This window comes from Amphiprion ocellaris, chromosome 11, assembly GCF_022539595.1.
Source record: "Amphiprion ocellaris isolate individual 3 ecotype Okinawa chromosome 11, ASM2253959v1, whole genome shotgun sequence".
Taxonomy (NCBI): Eukaryota; Metazoa; Chordata; class Actinopteri; family Pomacentridae; genus Amphiprion; species Amphiprion ocellaris.
This window is the reverse complement of record NC_072776.1, coordinates 11,850,765-11,868,787: the sequence shown is the minus strand read 5'-3', so window position 1 is coordinate 11,868,787 and position 18,023 is coordinate 11,850,765. Positions and strand designations below refer to the sequence as shown.

The following is an 18,023-nucleotide window of genomic DNA, read 5'->3' as shown; positions in this document are numbered from 1 at the left end:
ACACCGAGCAGACCACCGTGGCTTGCCATACCACAACCTCTGTGCCAAAAACCAGTGAGGCTTCACAAATACCTGCTGAGGTATTACTATTCCTGCTGCAGTTTCATTTGCAGTGTTTATTCAGAGTGGCAGAGTACCACCCAAAACCCACGATGGGCTGGTTGGAATGGAGGAAATGGTCAGGCAGGGCTGGTCCACTATGTGTGCACTCAGTATTCCCAACAAACCCCTTTGCACACCTGGTGGTCTCAGCTCCACCAAGAGAGAAAATAACCACCACTGACCTAAAAGCGTGTCTTGACTGTTTATCTGTGAGGCCTGGTAAGGTCACTGTGACACTTTTATCTCTACTTATGCCAACAGGATTTAGTAAAATAACCAGCGATGGAGCTGAAAAACTCAAATATCTTAAAGCTGATGTGACTGTCACGTTAAAAAGAGCAAAAATGTCCAACTCAGCATTTAACTGGTGAGGCCTTTGATCATTATGCTGAAAGTAATGTTCTGCTATTCATTTTAATTTACTGACTTCACCTGCTGAACTCAAATACCCACCGGCAGGGTTGAAAAACATGGTATCTTTACAAAAATCCTCAAACTTACACCATTCATCAGGACCAGAAACTGTAAAAACAGAAAGAATTATCTTTGTAACGGTCCTACTCATTTGTGATGCGCCATTCTGTTGGAAAAAAATATCAAAATCTTAAAAAAATTACCAAAAATAAACAGTTTGATTAATATGTTATGACTAGATTCTAATAATAAAAGTAATGACTCAGCTGTGGCCAACAGTGACATGACAAAAATTCATGGCCTTTTCAGCTGAACTACCGGCAGTATTTGCAGAAAGGAGACAAGTATGAAAACAAATTAACAATGTGAATAGTGAAATATAAATAGTATTAGAGAGTCACCATTTTTTTTCCACAGTTGGTAACCACTGTGCGCAAAACAAATTATCAAAGAAATTTCGTTTCAAATTTTTTTAGGAATGACGTCACTATCATTTTGTCAAACTAAACAAGACACATTTTTGAGTTCTCTCTACTTCTAGTCATGTTGTGCTGTTTTCATAAGGGGGCAGGATTTTATATTGCAGTAATGAATGAACCCACAGTGAGTAAAAACGTGACAGTAGCAAAAAAACGCCCAGAAACTGCTTGAGGTTTAGAGAATTAATAGAAGCAATACAATCATTTTAAACTCAGCTTACCATCTAAAAGCTCCTCAAAGTCGTCAACAAAGAACTCGCGCAATGGCGGACGCTTTGGTCGCTTCAGTGTGTTGAGCAGCTGCTGGATTTTGTTGGAGACACGACTGTTGACTGGAACACCTACAAAATGAGTTTGAAGAGGATGCACAGAAAAAAGGTTTGGGGAGAGCAAACATGGCAGGACAAAGATATGGAGAGAAATACAGACGTGACAAAATCGAAGTGGAGATGTGATGGAGCAGGGGGGAGAAAGGCATGTGTCGACAGATTGATTGAGAGATTGATGAGGTAAGGAGAGGGAGGTGGATAAGAGGAGGACAGATAAGAAAAGAAAAGAAAAAAGGTTAGTGTGGTACTCTAATGACACATAGAGGACAACCGGCTGTCATGCACACTTGGCAAGACAACAAAACAGTGAACCACAAGGTCCTCTACAGTCACCTGGAGGTCACAATCTTTCAGTCAGGATTCTCTAGAATCTTTGACGAACCTCACAGGCTAAATAAATCAGAAAACAAGGAGCTGCCTCGCCTGCTGCCTAGCAACAAAGATGTCCCCTCTGCAGCGAGTGATTCATGAGGTGTCTGAAAAGGTGTCTGTTTCACATACACTACAAAATTCAGAAATATGGGGGGCTATAGCTAATGCCAAGTCAAGACAAAACATATGTAAATCGTTTGACATGTATGTTGAACTTTAACTCTTTCATATTTGTTTCTTATTACCGCGTATCACAAAACTGAGCCAGAACATATTTAAAAAGCATAAAGACATGAACCTTCACGGAGACAACAGAAGCTGAATGACGGCGCAAGAAGGGAGAGAGAATGAGAGAAACAACAGAAATAACAGACTTTGAATGAAAAAATAGGGGAGTTGTCCAGTTAGACTTCCCTCACATTTCAGTTATGGGTTCAGACTATAATCATCAGACCTTATTTCCACCATATGAATCATACTTAGTTTTGAAACTAGGGGGGGGGGGGTTGCGTCAGACATTCCAGGCAGCCACAGGAGCTGAAGGCCACAGCTGCACACAGCTTGTCTGATTTATCTCACTATAATAAGCCTGGCTAAGACAGACTCTGCCTCCTCATGTAGGGACAGATGTACTGGGAGCAGACATGTGGGGGTCAGCACAGCACCTGATGGGCCAATTAGAAAGCCCCTGACACACAGGCACTGAAGCCCATCCACTCATGAGCCTTGATCATTCATATCACAGCCAACCAGGACCTGCCTGTGATGAAGACCATAATTAATGTGCTCACGATTTTATCATCTATACATCTGCAGCATGAAATTAGTGAAGCTAACACTGGCTCTGAAAACCTACACCATGTCTTTGCTGTAATATGTACTACATATATGGCATACAGAAGTGCATTCAGTAACAAACCAGTATCATAATGAAGATGGAATGAAATAAAGCTGATGTTGTTCTTTATTTTCCTTCATTCTAACAAATCCCAGACCAAAATCAACACAGCATGAGTCCCAACTTTTCCCAACACTATCTGCTGACCTTTAAGACTGTTTGCCCGCCACTTAAGACTTAAAATGTACAATACATACATAGTTTAATTTGTAAAAACCCTAAATTTACTGTATCAGCTCAGCGCTGTTGTTTTTAGCACACTTTATTCAAACAGGAAAGGATGTGTTTTAACAGGTGTATTTGTTAGACAATTTTCAGCCGTGGATTACTATTAATTAAGCAGCATGATGTAAGTGAAATTGACTCAAAACAAATGACAGTTCCCCAGGTTATCGTAACAGTGAGATAACAAGTCTCCCATTGCAACAATGTGGTTCTTTTGATATGTTTTTCATATCAAAATAATATGTTTTTGGACAACAATGGTAGTCGATGTCACAGAGAAATAGGCTACATCAGGCTTTTGCTACACACAACATGCTAGTAGAATTAATTCACTGTTGTTTTTGGTCTTTTCTTTGAATTTGTTAGAAATATAAATAGTACAGTATATCACCAGGCGCCACAGGATTTGTGCTCAAGAGAGTAATCAAGAGACCAACACATACAGCGTCAGTAACAGAATACAGCTGGACCCAAGTAACTGTGTGGCATGTTTCCTACACCCAGCTATGTGTCGATAAAAAAATGCCAGCAGTGCTAGATGGCTGCCGTCAGAGAAGCTGCAGTGTGGCTGTGGGCTAACTGGCTGATGTCACACGATGTAGTGAGAAACACAAACTGACAGGTCTTAGCTTTCTCACTTCGAGATAAGGAACCAGAATGTCAACATGGTAATTATTCACACATCCAAATGAATAGCTACACCCGTCGTAGAAAAGACCTTTTATCACAATGTGCTTCAGCGAAACCAATTTTGACATCATTCGGGTTAGATATTTCTTGTAGATGCTATAAATGGCAAAACCTTTGCAACACACTGAGCTGTACAAACACACACGCATACACATATATACACACACCGCATGACTGAATTCACTGTAGCTTTGCATATATTTTTGTAAAACACGCACGGTTTGGACAAGTGCTAGACCTGACGGTGGACGTGAAGGCAAAAAACACAAACAAACACAAATGCACACGCAGCAGAGTGCACATTCAGCACACACTGCTATAGAGTTGGAGGAACAGTTATAAATACCATCGATTAAAGTGAGGGATCCTTCACCTCTCCACTCACAGCCTAGAGGAGAGACACATCAGGATGTCAATGAAACAATCCTGCCAACTTTCTGTGTGTGTGTGAATGTGTGAGACATCTACCAGCTGCCACGTGTAGGTGACAGTGGGCTTCTGAAGAGCTGATAATCTCGTACCACAACAAGGTTGGTTTTTCCTGTTTGTGTTATTTTTGTCATTTTTTTTAATAACCCGTGTAGGAAACCATGCAAATGAGATATGGGTTTGAAATGTCTTGAGCACCACACAGCAAAACAGAAGCCATAAAAATGACATTGTTTATGGCTTCTAACAACTTTTTTCTGCTTTATGTGACAGCCAGATGGGCTGGTTTAGCATTTCGACAATCCAGGGCAGGGATGGCAACAGACATAATACAGACTCGGCTGAAGGTATATTCCAGTTTTCAGGCTGCCGGGTTATTAACATATCGAATGAATGAAGAGAGAAGGATGACAGGAACACATTGGGGTAACTTTCAGGGTCATCTGCAGCTGTTATTCTGAACAAACATAAATGTTATTGCAATAGTTTTCTTTTAAATGTGAATCCCTGACAAAATTCTTGACATAAAGCCATTAATGATAAGGAAAAAAGCAGCAGATAAATTGATATTTTCTGACTTTTATTTTACTGGTTATCCATCTTTTAACAGGCCGTTTACTACTCCAGTTGAAACACTGGGTGCATACAAAACAAGTCACTGTTTGAAGGATGAATAATGTTTGGAGGCTGTTTATTTCATGCACAGATTCACTAACAACACGGCAAGAACTGAGCAAAATACTTCCTAATAGTCTGGTTTATGTCATGACTCAGAGTATTTTCTGTTTTCAGTACTCAAGTGAAACAGCGTATCCGTATGTCAGAATGATCTATGTTTGCATTTGTTAACAACATCAGACATTAAACTAGAAACATCGAAGATTTTTAGGGGCGGGCGGGGTTTGGAGAGGTGCATTGTAGCCATGGCAACATGAGAGGGTCAGTCAGTAGCTTGTGCCAGTCAGACTGACTGAGGAGAAGACAGAGGGACAGACAGCAGGGGAGAAAGGAAAAGGGAGGTGGCTTTCTGTGTGGCTGTACGTGTGTGTGTGCGTGAGTAAGGAACTCACCATCTGCGGTCTCCATGACGCTGGTGTGGTGGTTGTAGCTGCGGGAAACGCCTCGCACCGAGGCCACCTGGGGCCGCTCCCCGTGAAACGAGGAGCGCTCCGACAGCCCCGTCACGTCAGGGGGCGCTGAGTGGTTATCTGTGATGAGTGGGGTGTCGGGGGTTAAAAGGTCAAATGCCAGGCCGACTTTGGGCTCTCGTAACTATATGAAAGTCTACTTGATGGGTTGGCAGGCACAAACTGTGCCGACAGGGATTTGACTGAGAGTCTGAAAGCCTTATTATCTCTAAGTGTAAAGTCTTAAACTGCAGAGGACCACATTTTAACGCTAATTTTACATTTCACTTCTATCTTAACTACCTGCCACAACAATCAATGGACATTTTTTACATTTCTCCCAGCAAGTAAGAAATCCATATGAAGCAAGTTGGCTGTCAAACATGATTAACAGGTAGGTCTGAGGACATTGTGATGGCCTCCATTTGTCCCCACTTTTTGTGCTTAATTCTAAATTAGATGCATGAAGCGTTCCAGATCGGTTGGTATCACGATGCTTTCCCTAACCAAATAGGTGAGCCACACAGTATACACACTGGATATTTTAAGCAAAATGTTTACATTTAGAAGGCTTGTAACGGTTAATTTTTGTTTATGCTGCCAAGGAGATGCTAATTAATTAAAAGGTTTCTAATATTATGCAGTACAGTTCTACATCACTGCACAACGATGTCAATAATCCATATAAAGCTAAATTAATACCCATGTGACAGTGTCAGTGGTATGGTGCAGCTGGAACTGGAAAATGGCAGATTTCAAAACCAAAAGTCACGTTTGTTTTGTTATTACCATCATCCACATTAGCTTAAAATGTTGTCGATGTAAGCCGGCGTACAAGTTGTCACAGTGAATGACAGATAGAATCAGTGTTTGAGGGGCCAAGGAACAGGGTAATACGGGAGATTTATTTACAGCTTCATTCAGCACCAGTCACTGTTGCTACTTTATGACAGCAACCTTGAGACGAGATGGGCTGGAGGAAAAAAAAATCAGACAGCTCCATCCTAATAGGATATCGTTGTGCCAGCAACACATAACAGACACACATGGGCACACACACACACACACAAGTAAGCAAGACACCATCTCACGCCTGTGAGACTGATGGTGATAAATCCACTCATTAACTAGCTTGTGACACTCACGTGGCAACATGGAACAAGCAGTTTTGACAGAGATGTGGTTGCGAGCTTTTTCACAATGACGTAATGACAGTGAAATGGCAGACGGTGAAGACTAATTAGAAAGACGAGAATTAAAACTCTGCTGCTGGTTCCTTTTGTCTTGCCATCATGCTTTTGTGTGTCAGGAGGGAGATAAGGTCTCGGAAGTAAAAGATGTATAGGACAATGCTGTCTGTCTGCGATTATGCTACCATTGTAGAAAAACAGTCTGCGCGACATAATACAGGTTAAGATGTTACCTTTGATATAACAAAAAATTTGAATGGCTAGCAATATTCGTATTCTCTAAAATTTCTGCTGAAATTACCAAATGTAGGACAATGGGAAAAACATAAAAATCTGTCTTTAGACTCCCTGATTAAAGTGTATGTGTACATTAGAGGTCATGTATTTGATTATTTGTGTACTATAGATATAAGTTACGTTAATATAGCTAAAAAGGGGATTGTGCAGGCTTGGTGAAAAACTGTCATTGAAAGCAACTGTATTGTGAAGGTTACCCTAAAGAAACTGAAATCCAAACCTACACTTGTAAGCACAGTATGAAGAAAATTTTAAACATCTTAAACCCTTTTCCTGCTTGGAATGAACACATTATCTCATTCTGACACAAAGGAGGTAAAAAGCATTTGAGCAATATTGAGTTAAATGCATTTATCTCTGTGCTAACTGGATGAAAGCACTGCATCAGTTAAAACGGGGAAAAAAAAAACACACACATCGGTCAAACCGTACGTGATGCCGTTTGAGACTGTGTGCATGTCACTGACCTAGCTGGGTGTGTGCCATTAGGTCGGCCAATGCTGTAGCTGCGGCGTTGGCGTTGAGGGCTGCGTGGGCAGAGGTGTTGGTGGTGGTGACGGATCTCCCTCCCGGGTGGGATGAGGTGGATGACGCGGAGGATGAGGTGGACGAACCCTGGATGACACGGTTAAACCAGTGCTCAACGGCTGGGTGGCCGTGGCCCTGGTAGGGCGTGGAGGTGGCCAGACGTCCCTGCCGGCGCAGTGAGCCCTCGTCTTCCGACGCTGAGGAGGTGTCTGTGTTTGACAGGTCAAGACAGGGCAGCGTCATAACAGTGGACAAGAGCATGGGGCTGTCTACAGTGTCACCGGGAAAAAAACAAGACAAGGGAAAACTTCTACAGGGTTTAGATGATATGCAGATGATACATTATTGTACTTATACATACTGGACAAAGTACATATAAGCCAGTGAGATGACAAAATGATTTTGATGGAGAAGTTATTAAGCCTATAGATGATTATTTCAAAATGTTTGATGGTTTCCCTGGTAGAGTTTTGTTTTTAAAATATGACTCCATGTGTAACAGTGCAGCGTGTACTATATATGAATTATAAAGTGCAACAGACTCTGGCAACAGACAAATCAGACAGTTTCAGATGTACATCACAAGAGGAGGAACAACAAATAATGTGCCTGGTTTGCTGAGCTGCAGTCATCAAAGTATTAATGTTTAAAGACAAAAAAAGCAATGTTTTCTTTGGAGTCTTTTAACACATTTGCATTTTGTGTAACTGATATCGGTATTTCTTCTTAAAGAAAACTGCAAACATAGATACATACTGTCCTTGCACACAACACAAGCACAAACTGCAGTAGTCTAGTGAAACGCACTATCTATTGTTAGTGAAAAAAAAACTTTACAAATGCAGAGTATGCTTAAAGTATTGTGACTTGGACTCAAACCCAGCCACTGATGAGTTTACTGTCTCTCCCTTGAGGCAACAGTGAGCAGTTGGTCTCATCAAAAATAGCCCAAGCAGGAACAGTTTCAAAGCAACATAACAATCATTCAAAATGAACACATTCCACTTCATCTGCCAAGCTCCCAGAAATGTCTGTTCTTCTGACAGGATCATTAAAGTTACACAACAGCAGGCCAGTCTTAGATTAGTATTCTGCAGAGAACTGAGTGCAATGAAAGGGCTAAAAGTGCTTAGGCATCAACCATTTCAGAAAATGGAATATTAAAACCGTAAACACTTGTTCAAAATCACCAAGAAAGGTCACACCTTTTCCTATTATTCATCACTGACCATGTAAACAGTGACGCCAACTAAGCAGCTCCACAAAAAAACTGCAGAACTCATTCACACATTTCAAAATACTACACTAAAGCCCCTAAGCACATTGTACAAAAAAAGCTTTAATAATGCAGAAAACCGATCCCAAGTCCACTGAGAGGATGAGAGAGAAAGAGAGAATTAGAAAACAGACAGATCTAGAAAACAGAAGTTAAGACTGTGTGTGTGATCAGCACATGCATGATGGATGTTCTCTAAAGTAATGAGCCTTCATGTAATTAATCCTGCTAATCATTCTCAGTATGTAGTTACAAGTAAAGTCCACCAATTGAGACACCATTAAAATCGCTACTAGTTTCCCTAAGCTTCCTCCTGGCCTTGGCCTTGGCCAAAGGAGGGCGGTATCAGGTGTAAATATAACAAACCAATTTAATGTTTCTACAACCAGTGGACTCATGCGGGTTATCTCGCATTTATGATTCTGTTTGTTATTCCTCTGCCTCTCTCCAATCTCTCCACCGCATCGCAGTAACCTTGACACAGTTAGACAGGGGGAGATGGGAAGAGTCAGAGAACAAATGCAAAGAAGAAACAGGGGAACAAGGGGAAAGAAGCTGAAGAAGAAAAAAAGAGGTATTTGTGATAGAAAAATAGACAAAAACAAGTACAGATAGTAAAGAGTAAGACAAAGAAATGCAGGCAGTGATAGAAGGATTTTGATGAGAAGATATAAAGCGGATACAGAAAAAGATATGCTGAGAGCTCAGTTGTTCTTATGCAACAACTAAATGTTTTGATCAAGCAATAACAAACAGATGTAATAGTGAATCTTCAGTCCAGCTTTTACAATCTTGAGCAGGTTTTGACCATAGACTAGCCTATGGTTTTCACTGATTTGGGTTTACAGAAAATTGATTCAGTCCTATTGGTTGAAGCAACATCATAATGGTGACTATAATGATCATGTACTAACAATATAATACTGTATATATTGGAGCTTCCAGGTTTATATATCCTTGACCTATGTATTATGTATATATTGCATCACTTTCATCAATTGCAAAGTTAACTACTGTGCTGATAATGGGACTGAGAAACTGTATTTGCACACAACAGATTTTGAGATAAATGCTAATATCAACATGCTAACATGTTCACAATGACAACATCAACAAGCTGATGTTTAGCAGGTATAATGTTATTACGTCCACCATAAGATGCCAAAGAACTGTACACATTTCAATTTAACAATGGCACTAGATGATAAATCAGGAGATGACCAAAGTTGTTATACTATACTTATACTAACACATTTCCATATGAACAGAAGTCATGCAGCGACAAACAACCAACTAATTGATCAGCATTGTTTTTGCATGGTTGTCATGTATTAGTCCCATTGTTTTGAGCATGCTTCATCTACTGGTCTCTACATTGACTGCATCTGTGCTTAAACGCCTCGGTAGACAAATGGTCATCTAATGGGCATCGCCAATTCCAGCCTAGGACTTGTCTCGCATAGCGTACTCCCCTCTCTCATTTTGTGTTTCTCGTCTTCACTGCTGACTGTCCAATAAAGGCAAAGATGCCAAAAAATAAATAAACTTACACTTAATGGATAACAAATTTTTGCTCATATTACCAATGGTTCCTCATAATCAGAATTGTAGTATGTAAGCTGACCACTGCAGATAAGCAAGATAAGCGATGAAAAACACCGATACCAACAATACCGGCACCTCTTTATCCAAATGTTAGTGGAACTGATGGCCAAAAACTTCACATATTACTTTTATGGCCCATCAAAAACTTTTGCTAATGCAATCTCGATAGGCCATTTAAAATAAAATCACAGATAAAACGCTGAAACAACTAGAACTACATCTGCTGCTGCCATTAACCTTAAAAAAGCAGATGGTGCCCAGATCATATTGTACATTCTGTATTTGATGTTGATCTGTCCGCTGGACCTATGCACCTTATCCAAGAAGATTACAGTATATCACTCAGAGTAAGTCAAAACAACCATGAAGAGTCTCTCTCCCTTTCCTATTCAAACCTAAATGTCTGAGCTCTTAATCCGGTTACTTGCTCTACTGCTGTGTCCTCTCTCTTTATCCAAGACTTGAGGCTTTAAGGCCCCCCACCTCATACACCAATGATAAAGTCAGCGCAGTGTTTGAGTCTGTTATCAAATCTTGCACAGATAGCTTTTGAAATATTGAAAGAAATAAAAATGACTTTTTGGGCCTTAAAACTCTTGAAAACAAGAGGCTGCAGAATGAAATTCAGAAAAAAATGGAAACAATTCAAATGAACTGGCCCACACACTGCAAACGGTTATAAAAGCAGGCAAAAGGTCGACATTTTGAGATGATGCTCAAACTCTGATTATGCATCCATTATGCAACTCATGTGGGAAGGTCTGCCTGAGAACACAGCGGTCAGAACTGGGTCCTTTATGGTTACAAAGAATGGACACATTCATCAAACTGCACATTTTCTTTCCAGTAGCAAAGACTTGGCAACATCACTTTCGATCAGTCACTGAACACAACAGTGTCAGCATCCTACACTCTAATGCTCATGGGAACATATGAAACAAACACCCCGGTGAGAACACAGAACCAGGCTGTGTGCACACAGTGCACACTCTGATATAGGTGGACAGTGAATTTAAAGGAACAGAGGTCCCACCTGGCGGGGTGCATGCCTCGACAGAAGACTGGACTAGCACAGATCGTCTCTTGGAGGGCATGGGCATCTTCCTCTCTTTGTACTTTGCCAAAGCTGCTTGGACAGCTTCTGTGTGCAGATCTAAGGAAACAAATCAGCACAGTTTAGCTAAAGTACTAAGGAACAAAACTAGACATTTAAAATTTTTTGGCAGTACGGACACATGATTACCAGATCTGAAGCGTTCATCCCGGGTGTTGGCAGCCCGGGACTTGTTGTGTTTGGAACCAGGAAGTATAGCTTGGGATGAGGCCTGGATCCGGTTGTCAATTTGCAGAGATGGATCTACACCTGCAGAGAAACATAACAAAGGCAGGGAAAGGACAGTTTAGAACAGAAACTACAAGTGTAACCTTCTCTAATGCTCACAAATCACAAATACAAACAAAAACACTCTTTGCAGAATGTGCCTTGGACATAAAGCAATGGTGCCAAGTATTGCTTGACTAGATCAAGTATCCATGAGCTTAATCATAATCCCTACTTACGCTGCTTTCTTTGAATACAGTAGTTTGGAGATGAGAAAGTATCCACTTTAATTAATCCAGCCTCTCTCTCTCTCACAGCTTTCCAGCTGCCTCCAAGCTTTCCGAGGGAACAAAATGCAAATTACACAGACATAACTAAAAGGAGGTGATTAAGCACCATGAATGTCAAAAAGACAACATCTTCTTACTGGAGAGTTCTAAAATTATCAGACTCCCAAACTCGTCAGCCTCCCAATGCAGTGTATGACACAAGCAGAGATTCATGCTTTAACTTACGCAATCCTTGAACGTCACTAACTAACTAGTGGTTAGCATCAGAGGGGAAAACCCAAGACCATTGCCTGAAAGAAGGTCACCATATACAGAAGAACAAGCTCGATCAGTACGCTTCTTCCTCTGAAGTTTCCAATCTTACATATTTGAAGTATGCAGGGAGGATAAAGTACAATAACTCAAGAATGAATTCTGATGAGAATTCATACCACGACAGATGACTAAATCAGATGAGCGTTACTCTGCTGTAGGTTTAATTTTTGATCCAGATCAACCTTTCGACATTTGGCAACAAGCCAGTATACTTTGGACGTGTTGCCAGTCAACTGCAGACAAAGAATTTTCATCAACTTCCCTGTTAATTTGCATATCCCTGTTAACTTTAAATTCACACACAAATAATGTAATAACATGAACAACTTGTCTGTATGTTTTATGCTAAGAAATGACAGGTTTTAGAAGCCATTTTAAGTGGAATTGAAGGACAGCCTGATATACAATAGGGCAGGAATCTTTCAAAGCAGCACAGCCTAAATGAAAACACTGCATCTAACAGTTGTGTAATTAAATTTGCTTGACAACAAGACAAAGAGGAGAATAAAGTCTAAAGGAATGCTTCTGTAGTTCGGCAGCTCTGTCTTGATAAATAATACAAACTAGTGCCATGTTTCCACTGACTCCTGCCAGTTTCCACCTGCCCTTTCAAAATTTATTCCAGCAAAACAGTCTAGTTTCTAATGCCTAAACACTGCATGTTTGATAACCATCAAAGGAATAGCACAGCAAATAACTGAATACATTACCTTGAGTGTATGTATGGTACTAAAATCACCCAAGGCTTTTTCTCTAACCTTTTGTTTTTGGTGAGATATTGTGCCATTTTCACATTTATTGAAATTAAACCATGTAAGAAGTTCAATGTGAAAAAACTACTTGGTGAACAAAAATATGAAATGTTACCCTAACTGCAAACTACTCTTTCTAAGATGTCAGAGGCCAAAAAGGTCTAAAAACACTAGCTTAATCTTAAGGAATACGTTATATTTTAGTAGCTTGTTCTATTACCCACTTTAAAAATCTTAACTTTAAAAGAAATGAGTAACTAAAGCTGTTAAATAAAAATAGTGGAGTGGAAAGTATAGTGTTTCTTTCTGAAATGTAATAGAGTGGAAGGATAAAGTTGCATAAAAGAAAAGTACAAGTATCTCCAAACTGTATTTAAATACAGCACTTGGATAATTTTATTCAGTCACTTTCAACTATTGGGCCAGTGCCAAAAAAAATGATAAAAGATAGAACTATTGTAGCATCAGTTCTAAATTACAGTTGAAGCTGTGACCTAATGTGAACAGAGGCTTAATTACAGCCTACAACAATTTGATTAAGACTAAATGAAAACAAATGGAAGCACTGTCATATTGTGGCATAGTAAAAGGACAGTAAATCCACAAAAGGATCCTAAAATTAAGAGTGCAATTAAAAAAAAAAACCATTTACAGTCAAACTGACAGTTTTGAGGTTGGCCTGATGTTGTGGTCTTTTTTCACCTGACCTAACAAACCCTTTGCTTATACACAAATTAGAAAACAGTTTTGCTGAGGACAGAGTCCTAACCACACCACACTCGGCTAGCTGGATCCAGCATCTAGCCTCTTGGCCCGTCAGACACCCGGCCAGCCGGCCAGCCAGCCATCAGGCTGCCGGGCTTTTCAGCGGCAGCTTAGTGGGGATCAGTGCGCTCCACACCGTCAGCAACTCTCAGACAGCAGCAGCACACACACTGCAAAGCTGAGCAACAATCACACACTTGAAGTAAATTTGCAAAACAACACGAGTTTCAGACATTGCATAAGGTAAAATAAGACCTGAGGACATTTAAGGACACACCGCACATGGAGCCTGACTCACGCACACACATACACACACACATACACACACAGTGCATCCCCTGGGCATGGATAGACACATTAATATATGCTGGTCCCTCACATCGCTATGACAGCCCAGTCACACAACGGCCTTTCCCCTGCTCCCGAAGGAAACAGCTCTATAAAACAAACCAGGACACCAGACCCAGTTGCTGGGCAGAACACACTTCAGAGACACACCACAATGAGCCAATCGGAGGCGTGCTCATGCACAGCAGAGGTCTTTATTGGTTCAGAGCGAACCCTGATGAATTTTTACCACCTGTCTGATGCCAGCACTTACTTACCAATGAGGTGGCTGATGACACATGCGTGTCTATTACTTCCTAGAGAGCAAATATGCTTTGCTAACGACATGCATCAAGTAAAAAGTTGTACAGATGAGTCAGACTCATATGTACAACTTTTTATTTTTTTTATTTTATACGTGCCTTAGAAATGACTGAAAAATAACAGTTTAACAGTTCAAAAGAGCAAGGGCTGCATTCATTTTCATAAAGCGAAAGCAGAGAAAAGAACTACCACTTAACACAATTCAAACTGTATACCTATATTTTCACTGAAAAGAGGCAAACAATCCTAATCAGTGCTTCACTTGATGCTAATCAACATTCACTCACATGTAACCAATTCATTTTTATTTACTGTCTAATAGCTCGGAAGTACTGAAAGCAATTATTTGCAGTAAAACCCAAACACTAAAACATAAACAAAGGATGACAGTGAAATGGAAGGCAGTAAAATAGCTTATGAATTCAGGCCAGAAGAGGCCTACAGTCTATAGGACTATTTTAACCCTGCAGCTGTTAAACAATAACCCACTGATTCATTGTGCCGGATGGATGTGTCATTAAATCCCAACATATCTATTCATCCTACTGACGCCATGTGCTGTATATGAAGTATCTCACCCACTCCAAAGCCTTTCTATTTCTGCTCTATATCTATCACTTCCCTTATTTAGGTGTTAAGATCCGGACCGAATGGCTCGAACAATGAATAACACAAAGAAAGCATCAAGACCGTGATAACAAGAGTGAGAGGGAGTAAGAGAATGAAGGAGATGATCCACCCAAGCTAAATAACAGACCTGCTAACTCTAGTGGAAAGCCTCGAATGAGCAGCCCACACCAGACTCTGGTTTCCACTTAGGCTCGGTGTTGTGAGAATGAGCCAAACCAAAGACTGCTATGGACATCAGATAGAGGATGGAGAAGCATACAGACAGCAACTCCTCTTTGGGATTCACCGCAAACCTCCTCGATTTATAGACTGCCAGAAGCGACTAAGACCGACTGACTGCATAACTGGGCCTAAAAATACACTTGGCAGATATATAAATATACTGTACGTAGCCCCACACAGATAAATACTACACACTAACTTTACACCTCCCAGTTTTTCAAAATTAATACCTCTCTTCTGAAACACCCACTGGCAGACACATTATGGCAAGTACAAATATGCATAGTCTGGCAAAAAAATAGAAAACAATCCCCTAAACAATCTGCATCCTGTAAGACAACTTAGCTAAAGAGAGTAATACTTTACTACCAAGAGCTTAGCATTTGCATTATGAAAGCAGCATAAACAGCACTCAAAAATATATTAAGACAGAGATCTCTGGATAACAATTTTCATCATGCCTTCCTTCTCTTGTTTTTTAGGCAACTACATTCATTTGACTGCATATGGCTGATGGAGAGCTAAGACAGACCAGATGGTCACAAGATCACCATTAAAGTCCTCAATTGAAGACAAAAAGACACATCAGCAGACATGATCTAACCAGATAAGTAAAGAAGCAATGCCATAATTCACTGTGGTATCCCTTGTAATAACTTCATCATCATGTGATGTTTGATCTAGTATCTCAATAAATACTAAATGTACTCAACTTCTGTGGGTGACTTCTGTAATAGTTTTAACTTTGCTTTCATATTATTTTTTATGTTTTGAGATTTAAGCTTTGATTTCTCCTTACTGTGTCTTCAGTTGTGCCTCTGCAAACTCCATTGTGGTTTCTTTTATAATAAAAGCAAAATGTGTCACATATAAATAAATCTCCTCCTGTAATTTTATCAGATGATTATTCTCATTCTCTTTCCTCCAGAAAGGACACGATGCTAACCGCTATGCTAACAGGCAGTCAGAGCTAAGATGGGACCAGTCCTGGACAGAAAATCTGCTGCAGGCCCATGTGCCTTACCTTGAATCTGTGGGATGTACGGTGCCAACAGCTTGCCTCTTTTCTTCTCATAGCCCTTCTGAGTGATGTCCCCTGTACAGACAGAGACAGAGGAATAGAGGAACAGACAGACAGAGACAGAGAGAGAGAAGGCAGGGTGGGGGGGGGGCAGAGAGATGAGTCATTAGCTCAGCCGTGCCTTAGTGCTATGTGTGTGTGTCTGTGTGCACACAACTGCCTCAGGATCACACTGCCAGGCTGGTCACACTGGCACCACGGGGCACCACATGCAGTTTGGGTTAGCAGATGATCAGATCCTAACAACTGGATGTTTCTCTCTCAAACACACACACACACACAAAAAGTGATGCTGCGATTGCTCGTGTGTAAGTGCATAAAAAAATGGCACTTGATAGATATCATGGTGTGGAGAATTTCCTCTGAATACTTGAACGGTGGAATCAGCTGAGAAAGAGGTATTTAAAAGATCATTTGTCTGAAATATTTTCCCTCCCAATACTTTCACCAAAAGTAAAAACACTGCTGTCAGCAAAAGCTGAATCCGCCTCAGTTGTCTCCCCACACATAATTGAATGTCAGATCAGGCCGCGTGTTATTCAGCAGTCGTATTTGAAAAGAATATCAACGCATACGGTTTTCCATGCCTGGACTTTAAGTACAGTAAATGAAGAGAGAGAAAAATGAGGACAGATGGACACAGAGAGATAAGGAGACATGTGGACAGTGAAGATATAATATGGTTCTGGAAATGCAGAAATATACTACTGTGCAAACATTACAGGAAAGAAAAGTGAAGTGAGGATGCCTTCAGAGACAATGCCATGAATAGTTTTTATTTATCCATTAACTTCATAGGGAATGCAGTACACAGAAAAGGCAAAATCAAATCAATTTGACTTTCAAGCAGCACTAGTTCCGCCAGGTACACATGCATACAGTTTTTCAAAATGCTTGGCAGGGAGTTTTGTTCCAGTTCTTCTGTGAATTCAGGCTTTTGCAATGTCTTCTGTCTCTTCATGTAACCCTATATAAGGATTTGATGATGCAGAGAGTTTAGGGCCCTGTGGGGACTAAAGCATCTATACTAGGACTCCTCGTTATTCTTGTGGCTGAAGATGGTTCTGTAGGACTCTGGCTCTGTACTTGGGGTAACTGTCATGCTGCCAAATGGATTTGGGACAAATAAAGTGCCTATATCTGTTGTGCAGTGCTGTATCTCTTCTCTGCTCTGTCACTACAATTAGCTATAAAGTGATGAAAAGAATGACCGTTATCTTCCTTAAATGACAATAAGCAGCATAATGTGACCAGGATCTGGTTTATATTAATTTCTGGGTTATAGTATTATGCATGACACAGTAACTAGGAAAACGTATCCATCGTTGTCATCACACGACAAAGGCAATGCTGTAATTCCCACAAATTGTCAGTCCACACTTAAATCCGGTCCTAGTAGCTGCAGTTTAGCTTTTTTAGGAATTGAGAAAAAATTGCACTTTATTCGTAGCTGTCAGTGTGGATTGCTTTGTCAACTACACACAGAACGCAATGTTGCTGACTGCCTGTATCCAAGAAGAAAGGAACCAGCAAAATACAGTGTATTTGCAGTGCGAGTTAGAAGCTCATAAGGAACAAACGCATCACTAAATGACACTGTCACCAAAATGCCAAAAACGTTGCAACACATCCTAGTCCGCATGAGGTCTGCTCAAAAGACAGAGAAGTAGGTCACTGAGTTTGGAGTATTTTGGCTGCTCATGGATCATTTGGGGTTGTAAGATGCCATTGTGCTTCCGTAGAACAGACCCTGCTGTGGGCCAGGCCGATGCAGATGGGGTGGAGACTTTTTTGTTGACAAAAGGCGTATTGATTCACTCAGAGTGGGCTGACTGACAGAACGTTTTAAACACAAACCACGAGAACACTGCTATGCTCCCACCTAACCTCCTCTCTAACAAGCTGTAACACCTCTAAAGATGGAAGTAAACAAACAGGACTGGCAACAAAACTGTGATGGACGAAGGGCTTTGTGGAAAATATGTCAGACAGGCAATCAGGCTGTTAGGAGAGTCACAGCCACTTCGCGATACGT

At 40.6% G+C, this 18,023-nt stretch overlaps 1 protein-coding gene across 10 annotated transcripts in view; it reads right to left on the bottom strand.

The window, feature by feature from the left end:
* Positions 1–18,023, bottom strand: part of dip2a (disco-interacting protein 2 homolog A) — an 88,019-nt gene that overhangs the window by 20,685 nt on the left and 49,311 nt on the right. For 5 of the 10 annotated variants that reach the window (XM_035943803.2, XM_035943804.2, XM_035943805.2 and 2 more), the window contains exons 2-8: positions 15,932–16,003; positions 11,205–11,324; positions 10,995–11,114; positions 7,020–7,289; positions 5,009–5,146; positions 3,856–3,897; positions 1,217–1,336 (exon numbers count right to left, since the gene is read on the bottom strand). In XM_035943803.2, the coding sequence (XP_035799696.2) occupies positions 1,217–1,336; positions 3,856–3,897; positions 5,009–5,146; positions 7,020–7,289; positions 10,995–11,114; positions 11,205–11,324; positions 15,932–16,003 (882 nt within the window). The remainder of the gene's footprint in view (positions 1–1,216; positions 1,337–3,855; positions 3,898–5,008; positions 5,147–7,019; positions 7,290–10,994; positions 11,115–11,204; positions 11,325–15,931; positions 16,004–18,023) is intronic. The other 5 variants (XM_023260877.3, XM_023260878.3, XM_023260879.3 and 2 more) reach the window with 2 other exon arrangements.